Here is a 19,939-nt window from a genome sequence, read left to right as displayed (position 1 = left end):
TTCACTGATACTATCGCAGCATATTGAAGATTGATGGGAGGCTTCAAGTTGATATGTAATTATCTTTATTGTTGAAATTAATTTTGTGTGCTGAAATGTAGTTTGTGAGCTTAGTTTAATTTTACAGCTCAACTGACTATCAGGGAAAATAAATGATTAGAGGGATAGTGGAAAAAAAACATTAAAATGGAGATTAAAGAAAACTAACTGTTAGAGGCTCAAAATAACCCTTTCTGTAGTTTAAATGTGCTTTTCTAAGGAAACAGGTTATGTGCAGTTATGCTTTCTGTCATTTTTCCTGACAGTTGTTAGTTTTTTTGTTTTTTTTTAACTTGCTGACAGATTACAGTTTTGTTTAAAGCAGTGATTCGCTGTATCAAAAGTTTGACTTTTCAGTGTCTTTTTTTATGTCTAATCCTTTATTTATTTAGCTTGCCTGAAGTGATGTAAATGACTCTTTTGCTGTAAGTTATTTGTGATAGTCCCTTAAAGTCTGCTGTTTTAGAGCTCTTATTTTACAGGAAGCTAGGATAAATTTCAAAACAGTGATGGAGTGCATTAGAAATATCTTGCATATAATTTCATAGTAGGTGATCTGGGTGTCTTGGCATACATGTAGGAATTGACTTGTTGGGTAAGGAGAGGAGGGTTTTTTTTGTTTATCTCTTCCCTGAGGCAAAATACTTTCCAGGAAACGTTTACCCACTGAATGGGAAATATATTTATATATATGTATGTATCTATATATGTAAGTCATTAGCGAGATCTCTAAAATGCTCTATATGATTATCTTTCRGAGATGATGTGAGCTGATGCATTAGTCTTCTAACATCTTGTACTGAATACTTGTGGTATGTCTGACGGACTGATCTCCTGTGTGCTCTGAATGTACCAGGTAAATCCTGATGATAAGTTTTCATGGAAGGTTAAGTGATCTTCTAAGGAGTAAGAAGCCAAGAGAGGACAGCCTTTATTCTATATTTATTCTTCTTTCATTCTGTAAAAAGAGCCTGACAGACTATAGCCAAGAATTTATTTTTGTATTTGTGTGTTATACTAGAAAACCTGACCTATCTGCAACACTAAGGCGTCTGGAGACCCAGTGAAGCTGCAGCGTGTCAGTGGGAGTTAGCCAGTTTCCGTAAATTCCTTTAAGAACTTTCCTCAGCATTTCTGACACTTGAGGTAAAGCACAGGGAGGGAAAATACTGATTTCTTTTCAGATAGATAGTTTTCCAGCCTGTCTTTTTTTTTTTTTTTTTTTTTTTTGTCTGTGAGAGGCAAAAAATGGACACAGTTCTGATCTTTAAAATACCTTGATTGCCTTTCAGTGGTGGTGATGATACAAGAGCTATAGTTTATCCACCACTGCTATTAAACAGTTACCTTGACATATTACTAGTTTGCGTATTGGCTTGTAAGTAACTGAGATCACATCCATTAATTTACCGTTGACCTAATTTGATACTTATTTTCAGGTTGTCCTCATGAGTGCTCCAGTGGAGAATGTCCATGATCTTCTTTGCCTGCGTGGTGCGGGTGAGGGATGGGCTTCCCCTGTCGGCCTCCACAGATTTTCATTTCAGCCGGGATTTTCTAGAATGCAGAAAGAGATTAAAGGCATTATCATCAGTTCTGGCACAGTATCCAAGTCGAGGCACAGCRAAAGGACGTGACCTTAGCATACAGTAAGTCCCTGGTTTGTCTGTCTGTTTACCTTAATTTTGAAAATGGTTGTCCTGGGGATTAATTGAACTGTAAGGATTAGGTGTCTTCCATAATGCCTAACTCGGTTATGAAATCCCATCGTGCATGTCTAGATTTTAAACTCCTAGGCAGTATTTTGAAACTTGGAGTCTTAGCACCACAGCCACACAGCTCCTACTCAGTTTAGTAAGCATATGTTAAGGATTGCTTATTTTGGTTGTCATTATCTTTTGCAGCAAATGCAATCTGCTCGATGGGCGGTACTTTTTCCTATTAGCAGTTGGAGTGGCTTGGACATCTACAAATAACTTTTAACAAGGAGTGTAGTGCTGAGGAATTACTTAAAGTAGTTTAGACTAAAATGGGACCCAAGCCCCTTTTCTTCAGTGACAGTCTAATCTTGCTGAGGCCTCCTTTCATTAGGTGCTTGTTCTTCCTGGCCTGAAAATGCCCAGGCTCCTACAGTTCTGATTCTGGCTCACCCAGAACTGCCCTGACCCCCTCCTGTGGTCTGCTCAGTCCAGTTTCTGAATACCAGCAGGGTTCAAGTCCCTAGAAGCTCAGTCTTGAGGCCTGAAGCATACTGACTTTGTGGAGAAAAGCTTAATTTCTGCTTCTATGTGTTGGAGAGGGATCTGCTAGTTTTTATTTTAAGAAATTAAGCTTTAATTCAGGAAGGAGAATTTTCATTTACTGCTCAGTTTAGTTTAACTCTTAAAAATTAGTTTTTGCTTGTGACTGCATTTCTGGTTAGCGAAGAGAACTTAAGGTGATCCTGAGCTAAAACTGTGAGTAGTATCCCTTTTTAGGAGGAGTAATGGAAGGAAGAAGGTGCATGAACTTAAACTGAATGAACTGGAAAAACAAAGATTAGCATTTTAATTTATTTTCCTTCAAAGTGAACTTGTGCCCTTTAATGCTAATATGTCCCGCTGCTTTTGATTTTCCATAGTCTCTACAGAAGTAGCTCTGCATCTGACTGTGAAATGACAAGGGTGCAAACAGATACATGGCATAAAGGCTATAAATTTTTGACAACTCGGAGAAGGTAGCGTTACACAGCTATGGCGTTAATTCTCAGCTGTGAACCAGGAACAGAAAGAATTTAAGGAACGAACCCAGAGTAAATAGGCTGTCGCGGGGCTAATCAAAACCCTGAATCCCAGTTAGACATAGTCTAATGAGTATATAGCAATGTGGTACAGATGGAAACGTGAAGTATTTCCATCTGAGAGGGTTGAGATATATAAATAGTAAAAGAGAGGAAAAAATGCAGAAAAGGAGTAATTGTTCAGCTTCAAAACTTAGGTTTTTACACTGAATATTGCAAACAGATGGCTAACCTATAAGGAAAGATTTGTCTTTTTCCAGAGATAATTACATATCCGTACTTACAGTGGGGATTGTTGAAGTTCAGCTATCTACATTGTCAGTGTTRACATCTGAACTAGTTGCCCTGACTCACACTTTACTCAATGAAATCTAGAGAGTGATTTCACTTATCCCAAACTAGACACCTGCATTTGGTCAGATGAATCCCCCAGTGAGTTTCCCCTGGAAAGTTTTGGAGCATCTGTAAATGGGAACTTATGCTTAAATATGGCTTCAGTGTTAGAGAACCCCATCCTGGAGCAGAATTTTTTTAATGCTATCTCTGATACAAAATCATCTTAATTTGTAAAAGATGATTTAACATTAATAGTGTTCAAATACCTTGGTTTGTGCAAGGTAACGAAAATCTTTTACTGTTAATATGAAGTCATATTCAAGAGGAGCAACGAATACAGCTGCAGGGTTTCTGTGAAAAAGATTGCTTTCTTTTTTACTTTTGTTTGTAGAAAGCCACCATTTTTTCCCCTTAATCTTTTTTCCTGTGATGTTTTCTGGCCATTTCTTTTCTCATTAGCATGATTTAAATCTGATCTGGGAAAATAATATCCACGATTTTTGCTCATGTAGCAATTTAGTAAAACCTATGTTGCGATCTTTAATATGTTAAGGCCTGTTGAATGAGTTAAGAGTAATGCAAACGATATATTTTTTCCAGTCTGCTCTTTCAGTCAGAGTAGTTGCTATATTTGTTTTGACAGCACAGTTTAAYTTTTGTGTTCAGCATGACCCTTTTACTTTTCTATACTGATATGATATATATATTTTTGTTTTTCAGTTTTCTTTCCTCTGGGGATATTGCCTGCATGGCAATCTGTTCCAGCAATTACTCAACCATCATGGCGTTTTGCTTCCTGGAAGAGCTWCAGTGGGAATTTGCAGCTTCCTATGATACAACAAGCATCAATTTAGCTTCCAGACCATATGCTTTTCTTCAATTTGGTTTGTAGCTTTTGTTCTCTAATAGTAAGAATACTTTGTCTGTTACTTTTATGATCTTAAATAATGTTGCTTGGCTAAAGCCCGATCATAAAAATGAATTTGTATGTGTGCCTGTGCATGCGTGTGTAGGAGGAGGGGGAGCTCTTGTAACTGCATTAAACTATTAGATTACTGTTCTTGCAGTTCCTGAAAGCCCCAGTCACAGATGAGCAAAATGTTTTGATTAATAAACAAGCACAGAATAATAAGGCAATCCATGTCTCAAACACTATATAATTTAATTTTAAAAAAATCTGACAGGTGGAGACACATGGGTACAGGAAAAAAGGGAGACAAAATAGATTATTATGGACAACTTCATTTCTGGCATGACTTAGACTCATCTAATACTTCTAATCATGCCTACTGTTTCTTTTTTTTTTTTTACCTGATATAAATGGCTTTCTTGCTAAGCAGCAGCTGCTCTACTGAACATCACACCTTTGAAGAAACACTGTTCCCTTGCAGTAAGAAACTCTGTTCTGGGAAATTGCAGTGGGTTAGCACACTTCTATCCAGATTTCAGRAACAGAGTTAAGGTCCTGAGTGGAAGAYTGAGAAATCCACAAGGAAAGTACATTATACAGTCATCTTGTATTTTAAGTGAATTGCCTGCAGATCACRTTCTAGGTGGGATGTAATTTTATGCTGAAATCCAAATTATTCCTTTTGCAACTTGACTGGGAATTTCTAGCCTCTTTTAATCTCATAATGCTCCTTTCTTAGAAAAGAAGATACAAAATCTTACTTTTTTGTTTTTAATATCATGATGTGTTTTGTGACCGAGTCTGCCACATGTTGCTGCATGATTTTCATGTGTTTGTCTGGATCTGAGATGCACTTATGTGTAAGATCTTGGCCTTCTGCCTGAGTGTTATGGATTATTACAGTAGGCTGACTTAAGGTAAAATACAGGATTTTTCAGTGATGAATGCTTATGACACTGTCTATTCTAGCATGGCAGCAAGTCCTCCTGTGTGCTCTCTAAACTTGTGCTCTAAGCTATTACATACGTTTGATATCCAGTAGTAGTTGAGGTCAACCTGTGCAAGTCTGTTAGCATGACAATATCTTAAGGATGGGAATTTTATTCAGGATATCTCTGTAGAATTAATGTTTCTACATTTTATTTGCCTACGTATTTGAAATAATGAGCTTGAATTTGCCCATGCCCTTGCACAATAAAATAGGAAACAGCAGTATCCATGGTGAGGTACTACAGCTCAGGAGGTGTGGATAGTTCTTACTCAGACAGGTTCACAACTTGGTCTCAGTGCTGTGGTAACTCATGTCAAACCATTAGCCAAATTTGTGGAAAGGAATTTGTCTGTGAATTGTGTTTAAAATTTAAGTGTGGGAGACATAGCAGGGTAATCCGTATATAAATCTGTGACATGCAGGTTGGTGGAATCACTGCATCTGCCAGTCAGAGTTGTTATGTGACTCAAATATGGGTTGAATTAAATTAGCTCTGTCCTGGAAAAAAATCTAACCCTTGACACTGTTAAAACATGATATGACATTGCATCATTCAGGCTTCATGGTAGTTCATGGGCTATGGTCAAAATATGTTTGCCATGTCTAGCTTGCAATATGAAAGCCTGTTTTCAGTCCACCAGCAGGCAAGATGTTAGGATGAGTTACTTAAAGCATCCAGAAGGGTGGAGGTGCAATACAAAAACACCTAGGAAAGGTACTTCTGTTCCCTAGTTAGCATTGAAATCTTATATCTGAATGAAATGAGAAAAGAAATGAAGAAAGAAATAATAATAAAATCCAAGAATGTCAGGATTTGATTTGTCAGTTACCTGAAGCACTCAACTTCTGTACAGCTAATTCTTAAATCTTTTTTTTTTTTTTTAATAATGTTTCAGATAACGTTATTCAGAAAGTCAAATGTCATTTTAACCATGCAAGTGGCTTTCAAACGAAGGCCAACTGGGAGAAGATTCAGGAGGAGCTGAAGTTCCGGCCCCCAGTGCAGCTGAAACTGGAGGACGCAGAGCTGCTGAATGGGATGACTAACGGTGGTCATGCAGGAGTTCGTGTGGAGGTTGGTAAGTTACTACTACGCAAAGGTGACAGTACAGACTTCCTGAGCTCCTAATTCGTGAAGGACAGAAAAGCATGTAGCGGTTCCTTTTGTACTGAGCGATCTACATTTTACATATAAAACCTGGGAGAAAAGACTGTCTTTCAGTCATAGTGAAGAGCAAGTTGATTCTCATGTCGAATAAAATTTAACAAGCTCCACTAATTCATTGTGTTTGCTGTAAACTAAGATACAAGATTTGTAATTACAGTCTCAGTGAGTTACTTTATCCATGAGGAAGAAAATGATTGCAAGAATACGTTTGATCTGAGGGTAAGACTCTCATTCTCAGATTGTCTGTCTTGAGTTGACCTCCAGTCTGCACTTTCTCCTTTTACCCCATTCATTAAAATTTAATGTATTGGACTAAAACTCTGAAAGATGATATGCATATCTTCATAAAAATGTGTAGAGCCTTGACAAGGGAACTTTCTATAATAAATACTGACATTTTATCTGCTTTTAAAAGTTCTATCCTCTCCTTAATTATTATAAAATTGATATCTTATTTATGTTTCACTTGCATAGTCAATGTCCTGTTTACTTCATTTACAAAATAAAATGCTTTTAATCCTATTAGGTTGGCAGTTTAAATGCAGCTGGGATACGATGAGCTTATATTTCCATTTTCTTTCTTTTTTTTTTCCCCTTTGGCTTATGAAACACTAATAAAATTAAGTTCCATTTGCTCAGTCTTATTGTTTCTGATGGGTGAGCTGGAATCTAATTTGACATAAGTATTTTAGATTAAAATCTACAGGGGCAGTGATGAGGGGAAAGAAAAGATAGAAATGACAACATCTCAATGACAAGTCAGATTTGAGAGTCTTTCTCAGAACCCTTCTTGAAGGTTAAATATTTTTATAGAAATTTTTAGAAATTTCTATTGAAAATTCTTCTTAGAAGAGGCTTGGAAATTCTTCACGCTACTGCAAACGATTTAAGCGCCAAACAAACATTTGCGAGCTGTTCTGTGCTCAGTGATGAGAAATACATTTTCAGTTCCCCCATATTCTTAATTGCTTTCTGTTGTTTTCCATCTGGCTTTGTGTCTCTGGCTGTCCTCAGTGGTCTAACCCAAATACTCTTACAGACTGTTCTGTCTTTATTTTCAGAATCATGTTTATGATCATCTGTTTCCCTCAGCTGGAGTCAGCTTTCCTGGCTTGTGTCTCTTTCCTCTCATCAGTAACTAGCAGCTGAATTCCACTTTGCTCTGAGTTTAGCCGTGTAGACAGTGGGGTTTTTTTCCTTATTAATGTGCTATACAGGAGACTTGTTGAGTATACAGCGAAGTGTTCTGGTTACAAGAGAGCAGAATTTAATTGCGCCTGCAGTCTACAGTGAAGATAAATTCTGGCTTGATCAAAACAACAGTCTCCTAGCATGGTTGGTGGCTGATTCCTGTTTTCCTTTTAGTTGTATGGTCACATCCTCTGGCTCTTTTTTTGTTGTAGCGTGAAAGGAGTCTGAAAAGTCGGGGAGTTTTCATCCTTATTAGAATATATAGGGACACGAGCTTTTTTTTGCATTCTTTCCTCCTCTTGTTCCTTCCTTTCTTAACTAAACCCAGCCCAATTCTTGGTAAAAGATGTTGTAACGTTTTGCCCTTGGTCAATCTCCACACCACCTCAGCTTTTGTTGCAGAAGCCTAGCTTTGCCTCTTGATGTGAGGACAGCTGAAAAAGCTCTGAAGGAAAGTGCAGTCATTTATATAAGAAATGTGAAGTGTAAGTAGCTTTGTGTGAACAGGGAGAATTTTTATATCAGAATTGGCTCTATGAAATGAAAGAACAACTTGTGCTATTTGTCTAGTAAGCATGCTACTAAATTATGCAGCATGGTGCTCCCCTTGATGAATGCTCTTGGTCTTTTGTAGGCACGGAGGGAGTACTTCTCAGGGTCCTTTTAAAAGTATTTTTAAAAGACGTAATAATCTCTTCTTGCACCTCTTTTCTTTTTTTTTGTGTGTGCTTGTATTTTATTTTAAAATGTTTGAGTCTGATTTCATTTTTCGCTACTGGTGCTATCTTTATCTGGAGCTTTGAGTATGTGACTCACTGTCAAGTGCTGAGCACCGAAGAGAGAGAGTGGAGCCTGGTACAGGCATTAATGTTGGTCTCCAGTTAAATAGCCAAAGGGCTCTGCTCAGAAAATCTTTTATAGATGGAAGTTTCGGGTTCTTCGCTGAGGGTGTTTTTGTGGAATTGCTCTATACTCGTTTAAACCTGCAGATGCATTTTTCCAGGGTGCTAGGTAAACTACAGTCCCCAAAATATCTTCCGCATAGTTTTTTGCACTCTCAAGAGCATGACTTTTCTACCTGAACAATCATATAGGTTTGAATCCCAATTGCCATTTAATTGTGCTAGCGTAAAATTGCTCTCTACTGGGATAGTTTGTTTCCTTATTTAGTGTAATAGACTCTTCTAGTATATACTTCTTTTTATAAAAATATAATCAAATTCACACAAGGGGTTGTCATAATTTTGCTCTAGCAGTACCTGTTATCGCTTGATCTGTGCAATTTCAGTTTGTGGGTTAAACTTCAGAAGGATACAGCAAAAATAAAGCTCCGCAGCAAACAGTTTAAAGATCAGTTTTCGCAGGCTGTGAACCCTGAGCAACTAGATGCTGTAATTTCCTCTGCCTCTGTGACAGTAAATCTTTGTATTTACTGGACAAAAATTGTAACTTGTAAATAATTTTCCATGCTGTGGTCTTCAATCTGTAGAAACGATATACTGAGACCTGCGTTTTTCCTCACTAGGTACTGGAAAGTGTCGACGAGCACAGTTTGCATGATCCTGTTTGATGAATGACACTTGTGCTTGACAGTTCCTCTTTGTTTAAAAGAGAAACTGGCTGCCTCTGAAATAAATCTTAGCGACTTAGGAGGAAGGAGGAAGAAACAGTAGTTCTTATCAGAAAATTTCCATGAGAGAGAAATATGTAGTTGTTGCAACAATATTTAATTGATCAAAAATAATAGTAAACTGGATACTCTGATCAATGTAAGAACATGCTTGTACAGCTTCTGTTCAATGAGCTGCTGGGGCTTTGAATTTCACTGCATAGCCAAAAAGCAAAGTTGCCTTTAAATGGCTAGGATACTTGCATCTTTTATTTGCATGGAAACGTGTTTAACAATAATATACAGTAATGCTACGTAATGTGACATATTGCAGATGAGATTAATGCAGTTCCTGTTGCAGCAGCCTTGGAGACGAAAGCAGGGAGATGTGAATGCATGCCAGACAAATTAATTACATAGACATTTATAAAAGATAATTTAAATCTCTATATTAATTTGGCACCAAACCTTTTTTACATCCACATATCAAGAAAATCTCTGTTGAAGGAGAAGACRGAAGTGTTTTTCTGTTTTAAACCATGCAGAACTGCAATATTTAAGTTGTTAGGGTGTTTCACTTGTCACCRAAATGAAGCCAGAGAGGAACTCTGCTGTGTTGCATAGTTTATGTAGAGCAGTCAGCAGCTGGCTTGGTCTGGACAGGAGCCAGAAGATCCTGAGAGTTGGAGAGACTCCCTGAGGGCTCCTGCACTTCATTCTCTTCTGTATTTTATGAATATTGACRCAGAAGAGAATTGGGATTTGGTATCTGAACTGCAAGTAACCCTCCTTACTCTTACGGTGATAGTGTTCTGCTTGTGGTGATCCAAGGGCGGAGTGTGGCAAGGTTTGTACGTGGAGGTAACATCTATTGCTGGACTAACTAGTTCAGTTAGGGGAAAAAGCAGGCAAACTTTTGGACAAGCAAAAATTCTGAATTACAAATGGCAAATTCCGAAGTTAAATACAAATTGAAAGCAGTTACTTTGACCTTGACTAGCTCATCCTGAAGAAAAGGGATTTGGTATGTGAGAGTTAATATTAGTAGTGCAGGAGRTGAGAAAGGAGAGACAGGTAGTTCACTGCCTGTGAAACATGGGAAGGTTGGGAGAAAGGGAATGAAAGGAATTCTAGTGCACTGTAAAATGTTTCTCAAAGGCCAAGAGCTGTAGCATCCGGTTTAATTCCCAGCTCCCAGTTTTGAGTAGCAGTGCCTGCGTAGCATCATCTTGACAACTCCCACAACACTGTAGCAGCAAAGCCGTCAAAGTCCTTGGCACCTGCAGCTGCATACTATGTTCTGGCAGCTGCTTGATTAGTGCACCAAAGGTCATGTGGAAACTATGCAGGTGAAACTAGTTGCTGTATACCAAAATGAACCCAAAACTGAATGTCAGTGAGGACATAGACACGACTACCAGTCGAGGAAGAGAAGAGGTGTTCTCTTTGGGTGTCAGAAATCGAGGCTCTTTCCCAGACCTTTCAGTACTTGAAGCCTCTAGCTTGTCTACTGACCAGTGAGGTATGTTCAGTATGAAAATCTGCTGTAAATAAATAGCAGAGAAATGTCTACATGCAGCATAARATAAGACATTAATGCCAAATAGCTCTGAACTGAACAGTGTAATGCAACAATAATGGTGTTCATAACTGGTCTTCTTTGGAGCAAGGCATGAAAGGTCTTGAAAATGTGTAAGACCTGCTTAAGCTGATTTGAGTTGCTTTATGTTAAAGGATTCAAAGTAACAGTGCTAACTCTCACTAGTCTTTGTTTGTTTGTTTGTTTTTAAGACCCCACTYACAGAATGCAGCGTGTGACTCCCCTGGGGATTCTCTCTCTTGTTCTGAACATCATGTGTGGAGCTTTGAACCTCATTCGAGGYGTTCACCTAGCAGAGTATTCATTTCAGGTAACTCTGAGTTGAAACCAGTGAAGGAGATGAAAGAAAAGAGTTATTTGGTTAACTGGATGATGGGTAGCTATGCTGCTTCATAGTTTGCTAGACTGCACGTCTTTCTGCAAGAATTATTTTGTTTGTCCAGGRAACTTACAGTTCTGACTGCTCACCTGCGATGTTGTGTTGTATGGGAGCACACTGCATTTTATTCTTCTGTGGTGTGATTGAAATTTGGRCAAATATTTTAGTTTTGCCAGACTGTCTGGATTTTTTTTTTCTTTGATTTTAATTCTTGTATTTTGTTCTAGATGTTCTTGTTTTTTTKTTGTTGTTGTTGTTGTTTTTTAAACAAAAGTGAAACTGTAAACAACTTTAAACTGTGAAAATAGTGTCCTGATTGGAYGGTGGCACGGTTTTATTTAGCAATAATTGTCATGTAAACCTCTGTTTGCGGCCAGTGATATTGATCATGCTGCTGTCTGGCACTGTTATAGTCAATCATCATAAGCCAGGATGAGAGGTGCTTTATGAAATATATTGTTCTAAAATATCAAGCAGCACTTAATAAAACTGTAGCTGATGCAGTTTCTTGTTTGTCACTCCTTTATCCAAACAGGAAGACCATGAAGGACTTGGAAATGTGATAGCTTTTTTCCTACCTTTTCTAGTCTGTGTTTTTCAGGTATGTTAACTTTAAACAATACACTTTCTGATTTTTAATATTATAATATATTATTCTGTTTTTTGATATTTTTTGATGTTACAGATTTTTCTTATTGTTCCTCCAGTGCTTTGACAGATATGTTTAATTACCAAAATGAGAAATCAAGYTATCTTAATTTTATTAAACTCGTTCACACTAATATATAATTTGCATATTAGAAATACGTTACTTTACCACTTGCCCCTACCTTGCTTTTTGTGGATCAGAAATTCTTGATTGATTTGGTCTCCCTACATAACTCRTCTAGGCAAGGTATTATTCCTACTAATTATTACCTCACAAAACTTAGGATATTGCTGAATGTAACCTGGAGCCACACATTTGGGTTCTAAGATGGTTTGGCCCAATATCCAGACTATGTCCTTAACTGTGTTTTAGGTGCCTTTCTTATTATTTAYATGTCTGTCAATCTTTTTGGTATTATTTTGAATTAAATGCTCTTTGAGGAAGAAGTGAGGGGAAGTGAGTGTGCTCTCAAGAGCTTTGCAAGAATGCAAACGGTCTTTTGTTCAAGATAGTGAAAGAAGCAGCCCTCATGCCTAGCATTCCTTAGAGCTTTTGCTTTCTGAGTTACGATTGCTTTTCTGATTGATGTTTACCCTGAATTCATAGGTGAATGGTCATGTCTAAACAAATCAGGGTGCACATAAACACAAAACAAACTATGGGCAGTATTACATTGCACTTGATAGTGTTCAAATATTTACTAGTTTGGATTTTGGGTTGATGGCAGGTGGACTGAAAGCTGAGAACACATTATGTTTCAATGCGTTATATTTTACGGCTATAAGAGTTATTTTAAAACAATACCACTTTTAGTTAAAACTTTCTAGAATAAATATTATTGATAGGCAGCCTTAACAGGAGCCATTTTCACTAGCATAGAGACACTTAAAATACTCTATGCTGTAAAAACTTAGCAGGTTGTTACCGGCTCAGGCTTTTTTCAAATGAGTAATGAGCTACTTTGGGCATCACGTTAAATTTCCATGAGAGAAAGCCACGTAATTTTTATGTGTAAGCCTAACACTGTGTACAAAATCATTTTCAGGTAAGCAAAGGAACAGTTTGGTTTTCAGCATTGTGCAAAGGTGATTCCACAGAGGTGTTATTGAAGTGGCACATATATTGTAAGGGCACAATCTAACTCTTGGAAATTGTAGTTGCAAGCTTTTTACAGCGCTTCCTTACTGTAACGTGGAATTGAGTGCAATAAATAAGTGTTAGCCCAAAGGTGACGTGTTTCCCAGAGTAGATACATTTTCTTCATTACAGTGGTGAGCCTAGTGATGGGCTTTTGTAGCATAACCATCCAAAAGACTAAGCGAATACAGAATAGCATCATTATTCAAAATTACTTCTAAATCTAAGACAAATGTAGTTCCTGCCCTCTTTAGATTATTATTATTATTATTATTATTTTTTTTTTTAAATGGATGATTTTCTCTGACCTCTTTGTGTAGTGGTGTGAATGAGAAAAATATTACTTGCTGTGCAAGCAGGTACTTTTCTGAAATGTTCCTTAAGTGTCTAAAACAGGGAGTCCATAACCTTTAGCTTGAGGGCAATGYGCTGCTTGCAGAATCTTCTGTTCTCAGTCTGTGGTCACAGCTGCTCTAGTTTGGCTGCTGGTTGACAAAGGGGAAATAATATGATGCCTGCAGTGCATTAGTTGCTTAGTACTGTTATCTTTGGCCTGCAAAGTTTGGGGGGCTCTATTTGAAGACTTCTGTTTATCTAGGGTATTTAAAACTTGCAAAGAGGCTGCTTATTGCATCACASGGTTTGTAGCTTAGCTTGATAAACTCCATCGAACATTGCCTTTTTATTTTGATTTTTCTTCTTCCCTTATCCCCTCCCCTTTGGGGGTGGTCGTAGTGTCCTAACTCTGCAGGTTCCCATAATTCATCCTATATTGTCTGTTACCTTCTAGTGGTCAGACCATAGAGGTTTGTGTTGTCCAAAGCTTTGAGGTAAAAAAAAAAAAAATCCTCAGATTTCACAGCTGAACAGTAAAGATTCTCATGCTTTCAGATAAAGAAGTCCTAAAGAAGTCCATATTGTTTTGTCAATACCTTTTGCTCACCAGTTGCTACTTGTACATGAGATGGACAATTTAGTGTCTTTCAGCCTTCTTACRCTTCTGATCACAGCAGAACTTTAAAATAGAGGTAGTAATCTGGACCTAAAAATTTGATGGAGGTCACTCTTCACAAAAAGCAGCTCTGCTCTGCTTTTTCCAATTAGTGCCTGAAGCTAGAGAAGCTTTAAAAAAATAACRTGTTCTCTTATCCTTTTGATCTGTAGCAGGCATCTTCACAAAATGCTCGTGCATAAATTGTGCACAAATGTGAAGTGCTTTCTACGTTATGATCCCTACTTGTGTCATCAGCACAGTTGGAAACTGTGACCTTAAGTGATAAAGCATGAGCTGTTGCTGCCTGAGTTAAAAAAGTAACTCCTCTGCCAGCACTTTGTGAGATGCTTGTTTTCTCCTGTGATGGTTGGTGCCCTTCACGYATGCTTAGCAAGTGCTGTCCACCTGTTCTTGAATTTAAAAACAAAAAACTAAAAACCCTTTCTGAGCCACTTGTTAGCAGAAAGGATGGTCAAGCCTAGTGAATGAAGTCCTTTGCTTATTCCAAGAATAAATACAGCAGAAGCATAAAATTGTTTGCTGTTTTCCTGCTGAGTCTTTGCCCTGCAAAAATCACGTGTGGGTTTTGAAAGCTGGCTCAGCGTTCAGACTCATTTTAATCCAGCCTGAGGCAGCCAGGGAGGACACCGGTTGTGCTGAGAGGCTGCTTTTGGTATGTATGCTTATCCAGTAGGGTCTGGATTGAGGCCACCAATCTGCTGTTCTTGGAGGACCGAACACAGAGCAGTTGGAAGGAAGCTCTCAGCTTCTTAGCGATGACTGCAGTGGTAGGCGCATCCAAGTGGCGTGGATGTGCCAGCAATTCCAACCTATGACTCTTCTCTCTCTCTCTCTCTMTATATATATATACACGGTTTAATGCTAACTCTATCTCTCTGGTACTTTTGTAGTGTTACTTGTACCTCTTCTACAGCTCTGCAAGGAAGACGAAGACGTTTGTACTCTTTTTCTCTGTTTGTTTGTGCAACATTTACTTGTACGGATTACGGAACCTCTGGCAAATAGCCTTTCACATAGGAGTGGCATCTCTTTCTTCGTATCAGATACTGACAAGGCAACTGATGGAGAAACAGCCTGATTGCGGCGTATGAAGAAGACCTTGGGTTTGCTACTCTCTTTTTACACTTTTTTTTTTTTTGTATTAAACTGGCCAAAAATAGCTCGGGAGATTTTTAAAGGTTTGTGACAATGGTTATTGCGAGTAGGATGTTCTGAAGCAACTTGAAATAAGCTAGGACCTTGTAGGAATATCAAACATACATTGAGGAACTTAGCTGTATTCAACACGACATGTGGTAACTGTGCACGGTAGATTTTGTCAGGTGTTGTCAACGGATGGAGGTTCTCATTACTGTAAACAGGCTCTTACTTCTTGACTAATATCATCCAGTCAATATTTTGCCATTTGTCTTGCTGGCTTTGTAACAGTCTGGCACGTCAGTGTCTTGCCCTGCCAATTCTTATGAAAAAATACTAAACTGTATAGCAAAGCAAAGATAAAGTGGTGGGTAAAAATTTTGCCTATGGAATTTGTTAAGCATTAAGATTCTTGGTAGATGAAAGTGCAGGAGGAGTTTGCCGTAATTAGATCAGCCCAGCATCAGTGGGGAAAATGATTTTAGGAGAAGCTTCTGGATAACCTTTCTGGGTTTTGAAGGAAACAGAAAGTCTGTGGCTCCTTTAAAAACCATAAAGGCTCTAAATGTCTTCTAGCAAAAGAGCACATCTTTGTAGTTAAGTATGTACTCATTGTTAGTTGTAAATAAGCTTGGAGCAGCATAAAACAAACCGAGTGAATGTAAGTGATCTTTCAGCTCAGGTGGCCTTTATTTCCTTGGTTAAGGTCACTCTTACTGTAATGGCAGTTCTGTGTTTGCTTGGTCTGTACAGATAATAAATCTTCCAAGCCTACTTATGACAGCCACCGACTCCTTCACCTTTTTTAAAAAAATAAATGTACAGTTGGTGAGTAGAAAGCCATTTCCAGTAATGGAGAGCGAGAGCAGGTTCTCTTTATTACATATAAAACCTTTAGCTAATGGTGTTAAAGTTCTTATGCTAAGATGAATTTATGAGCGTGCACTTTTGAATATTGTACTTAGGAGCTGAATTTCTTAACCTCTGCTGCACTGGGTTTTCTTGTATTTAATGTATTGAAGTGCATATGGGCATTTTAGAATGTGTATGAATACTTCAGGTTATGTTTAAAGAATGCACAGCATTTTGGTGCAGCTGTCCTTGAAGGGTTATGAAGCCTCAAACTGAAAAGTTGTCGGGAACTGTAGGTGTATTATTGTGGAAATATGGTCCTGGATTTTCTTTTTTTTTTTCCCATAGGAAACTGTTTTCTGGTGGCTCTACCTGCTCTACAAAATGTCTCTTGCCAAAGATTTATTTTCCTTTCACATAGTCTCTACCTCTAGTGGTTGCAAAGAGATTAACATGATGCAGAATCGTCTCCCTCAGTTTGCAGAAATGCTTAACAAAATTCCTTCTTTGCATCTTGGTGAGTTGTTTCTGAAACCTTGCAATTCAAACGCTTATGAGTAGTATTAGACTGCTAGACCAGAAACCTCTGGTACTGTATCTCATAAGGCTAGAAGCTCTTCAGCTGAAAGCAATTCTGCGACGCAGCTGACTGCAACAAAGGTGTAGACCTGCAGCCCATTACAACCCGAAAATAGCTTCTAGGACATCAGGAACCTTACTGCTGGAAAAAGTTCTGGCACCAAAATGCAGATATTTCTCTTCCATCCCATGCTAGCCCGTTTACTGTAACAATAACGTAATGAGACCCTTTAAACTGTGAGGAATAGGCTACTAGAAGTGATGGAAGAATATTTTTAGCCAACCAGTTTAGAAAATAGCTAGAACTGTGTGCCATCGGAGGAATACTTTCCTGTTGGAAGGAGGTGGAATAAACTTGTTTGTCATAGACTGTGGCAGAAAACTGGGGTTAAGTGGAGAAGTGAAGCCAGCACTAAACCGCTGTCCTTAGGACACACAGATATGGGGCATTTAGTACTGACAAGCTTTAAGTTTCCATACTGTTCAGTTCCTGTTTTATTTGATGAAGAACTCTTTCTTTGGGATTGGAGACTTCAGGGGACTAAGCCATGAGGTTGGATTACAAGTGTTTTTTTAAAAAAAAAAAAAAAAAAATCTTAAAGACACCCCCAAAAATCTCATACTGGAAACTAATGCTCTGGTAAGGATCCTGGGTCTGGTGATTGTGGTTTCAGTTAGCTCGGGAGCCTAAACTGGGTATCAGTCCACTGAGATACGCAGGGGAATGTCATCCCACAGGGAAAGGATGAGGTGTTTTATACTACAAATGGGTAAAACTTTGTGAAAGGAGCCTTAGTGACATGTTCCCGCTCCCAATTCCTCCCCCTTTAGCCTCCATCAGAGTCCAAAACAGCTTTACCGATTCTCCATTGACTTGAATAAAGCTAGTCTGCTGTAGCTGAAGGCAAACAGCATTAACAGCTGGCACTTGAGGCCAGTGAACTGTTATCTTCTTTCTATTCCTCATCCTTGTATTGAGTTGATTGGAAGAAATTGCAACGTTCCTGATGCTTGCCCCGGCATTTGACTGTTTGCTTTATCATAAAACAAATATATCCCTGTGCCAGACGATGTTAGCAACGGTTCTGCAATAAGAAAAATGGTGGTAGAACAAGGTGTTTAGATAGCTTTTGTAACTATCATGTTTAGAATTGATAAAGATTAAATTCAGCTTTGTTTAATATGTTCCTTTTCCTGCGACTATTTTGTTAAAACCAAACAAAACCAGTTGGTACAATTCTGCCTTCCATATTGTAATTTTTTTTATGCTTTGTGGATTAGATAGAGGATGTGACTGGATCCTTTCTACTAAATGGACCAAGCTGTGGTTTGCTGTTAAGATTAATCCCTTTGCAACCTCTTTTTCTGTAATATGTGTAAACCATATTAAGGAATCTACATTGAATAGTATGTACACACTTTGTAGGTTTAGATGGTGATTAAGGGACCAGGCAGAGCAAGCGCACTATCTGATTTTTAATGTCAGTATTTAGAATGGCTTCTATACCTGTGTGGTATTTATACAGTTAAACTTTTTCTTCTGGTGAAACAGCAAGAGGAATAGAATAGTTTACACTGATCTCAGTGCTTTGAGATTTAATAAAAAGAATGACTTGCAGTTTGAATACATGAAATCTGACTCATAACGTGGGATTATGCCTGTATTGAATCAAATCCCCAAACAGGAATCCATCCTTTTTTTTCCAACTTTAAACTATTTAATGTAGTTTGACTTGTAGCTCCTTAATTCTGTCAGTTTTCAAGATAAGTCCCTTGGAAATTCTGTTCTTCACCCAGCAGTACAGCACAAGAAAATTGGCAAAGAATAAACTTGCTTAATGTAAAGATTTGAAGTGCTAAGTCACTTTATGAAAATGACCATCTTCTGTGTTAGGTTTTTTTTTTTTTCTTTCCCCCCTGCTCCCAAAGACCTGTCAAGTTTATGRAAGGTGGGCTGGTACCTTTTTTAGATATTTTTGCACTGTATTAATAACTGAACCTGTGTAAATGTGTATAATATCATTTTGCATGTGTATGTATATATGTACATATCTAATAAATGGCTTTTTTGTAATGGTTGTCTCTGTTTATAGTTTTGGAAGTAATTAAGCATATTAGAAACAAGGTATTTCAGCCCTTTCATTTTCATATGTATCTTTAAAATATTTTGAACACTGGCACATAAAATATTAAAAAATCAGCTCAGTTGTTCTCTTTAACAAATAGCTTTAAAATCAGAGTAACTTCAGATGTTATAACGTGCTGGATTGTATGCAGTCTCTTACAGAGAGATGTATCTGTGTGTACTCACTGTGGCCTTCTCTGAGATGCTGTGCTCACGGATATCTAATCAGCCTGAGTTCACGCTGCTGCTTTTTGTTCGTGGGGATTTAGGTAGGTTTTACGTACAGCCACCTACACACTGAACGGTGACTCTTACCTCGGTTGAACTGCATGTATGTGAACTTGCTTATCCGAGCCATGAAGCAACAGATCGCAGAAGGCTGTGATACAGCCCCTTTGCAGTTCTAACAATCTTGCTGTTTGCTTTCAGGGAGCATAACAGAGAGGCTTTTCCTGGAAAATCTGCATTTTGGAATGTTATAGTATTTGAAGTAAGATGTAACTCAGTCCTGTAGGTCCTTTTACAGCTATTTGGCAGTAAGTAATGGAGATTTTGCATACTGCTGTTAGATTTTTAGCCTGGTCTCTTAATGGAGCTAAGCCTGTGTAATTGTACTGCCAGTCAGTCCCCACTAAGAGCTTGTGAACTTTTTTTTTTTTAAACCAATTTCAAACATATTTGATAAAAGCAYTGAAGACACTGTATGTCATCAGGCTTTGTAGAAATGAATGACTGGATGCAAGAGAAAACTCATCGTTCATACTGCATCTGTGAATGTGACCTCTTCAGGTATCAGAGGATATACTTCACGAGAGTGACGCTTTCAGTGCCAAGACTCTCAAAGGAACATAGTTTGGACCCTGCCTAATCAGGAACTAAAAAAATCAGCAAAAACAAAACAAAAACAAAGGAAAAAAGCAGGGTTCCATACTTGTGCTATGAAACTGCCCATGTTTCTACTCCCCTCCCCAAGCAGAATGCATTAACGTAGATGTCCATAGCAGAAGCACAAGGTGATGGGTAAAAGGCTGGGCCTCTCTTCCTCTAGTTTCCAATGTGTAAAAATGAGATCTTTTCTAATCTTCAAGGCTTAGTCTTTGTCAAGAAGGCTGTTGTGAGGTAAGCAGATTTGGGGAAACTGGACTTCAGTATTTCCCTTGACTAACCGAGCTATAGCTGTCTTGTGTGGAGATTAATGCATGGTAACCTGGCCCTTTCTGTTGTAACCATTCTGCTCTTCCCATACAAGAACCATGACAGTAAAGACGCTTCAGATTCTTTAGCGTCATTCCTCTGCTTTAAAGATATGTCCTGCTCTTCACCTTGGCCAGACTTTTCAGCCTTGGAGCTTGCTTAGATGTTAGCTTGTGGCACTGAAATGTAAGCAGTAGGTTGGCAACAGTTACAGTGCTGCAGCTSTCATTGCACTGTTCAAAAGAGATG

The 19,939-nt window shown here is 38.2% G+C and overlaps 1 protein-coding gene across 3 annotated transcripts; it reads left to right on the top strand.

Annotated features, from left to right (window-relative positions):
* Positions 1-802: 802 nt before the first annotated feature.
* Positions 803-18,439, top strand: SEC22C (SEC22 homolog C, vesicle trafficking protein). 3 transcript variants are annotated; one of them, XM_026072159.1, is made up of 9 exons: positions 803-895; positions 1,061-1,185; positions 1,479-1,688; positions 3,875-4,038; positions 5,952-6,134; positions 10,815-10,933; positions 11,538-11,603; positions 14,694-14,906; positions 16,141-18,439. In XM_026072159.1, the coding sequence occupies exons 3-8, from the start codon at positions 1,507-1,509 to the stop codon at positions 14,892-14,894; spliced, it is 915 nt and encodes a 304-aa protein (XP_025927944.1). In that variant the 5' UTR covers positions 803-895; positions 1,061-1,185; positions 1,479-1,506; the 3' UTR covers positions 14,895-14,906; positions 16,141-18,439. The 3 variants fall into 3 exon arrangements, with proteins under 3 accessions (XP_025927944.1, XP_025927925.1, XP_025927935.1); XM_026072140.1 differs by lacking the exon at positions 16,141-18,439 and having other exon boundaries at positions 14,694-15,723; XM_026072150.1 differs by lacking the exons at positions 1,061-1,185; positions 16,141-18,439 and having other exon boundaries at positions 14,694-15,723.
* The last annotated feature ends 1,500 nt before the right edge of the window (positions 18,440-19,939 follow it).

Source organism: Apteryx rowi, unplaced genomic scaffold (genome assembly GCF_003343035.1).
Source record: "Apteryx rowi isolate R43461 unplaced genomic scaffold, aptRow1 scaffold_109, whole genome shotgun sequence".
NCBI lineage: Eukaryota > Metazoa > Chordata > Aves > Apterygiformes > Apterygidae > Apteryx > Apteryx rowi.
This window is presented reverse-complemented; position numbering and strand designations above follow the sequence as displayed.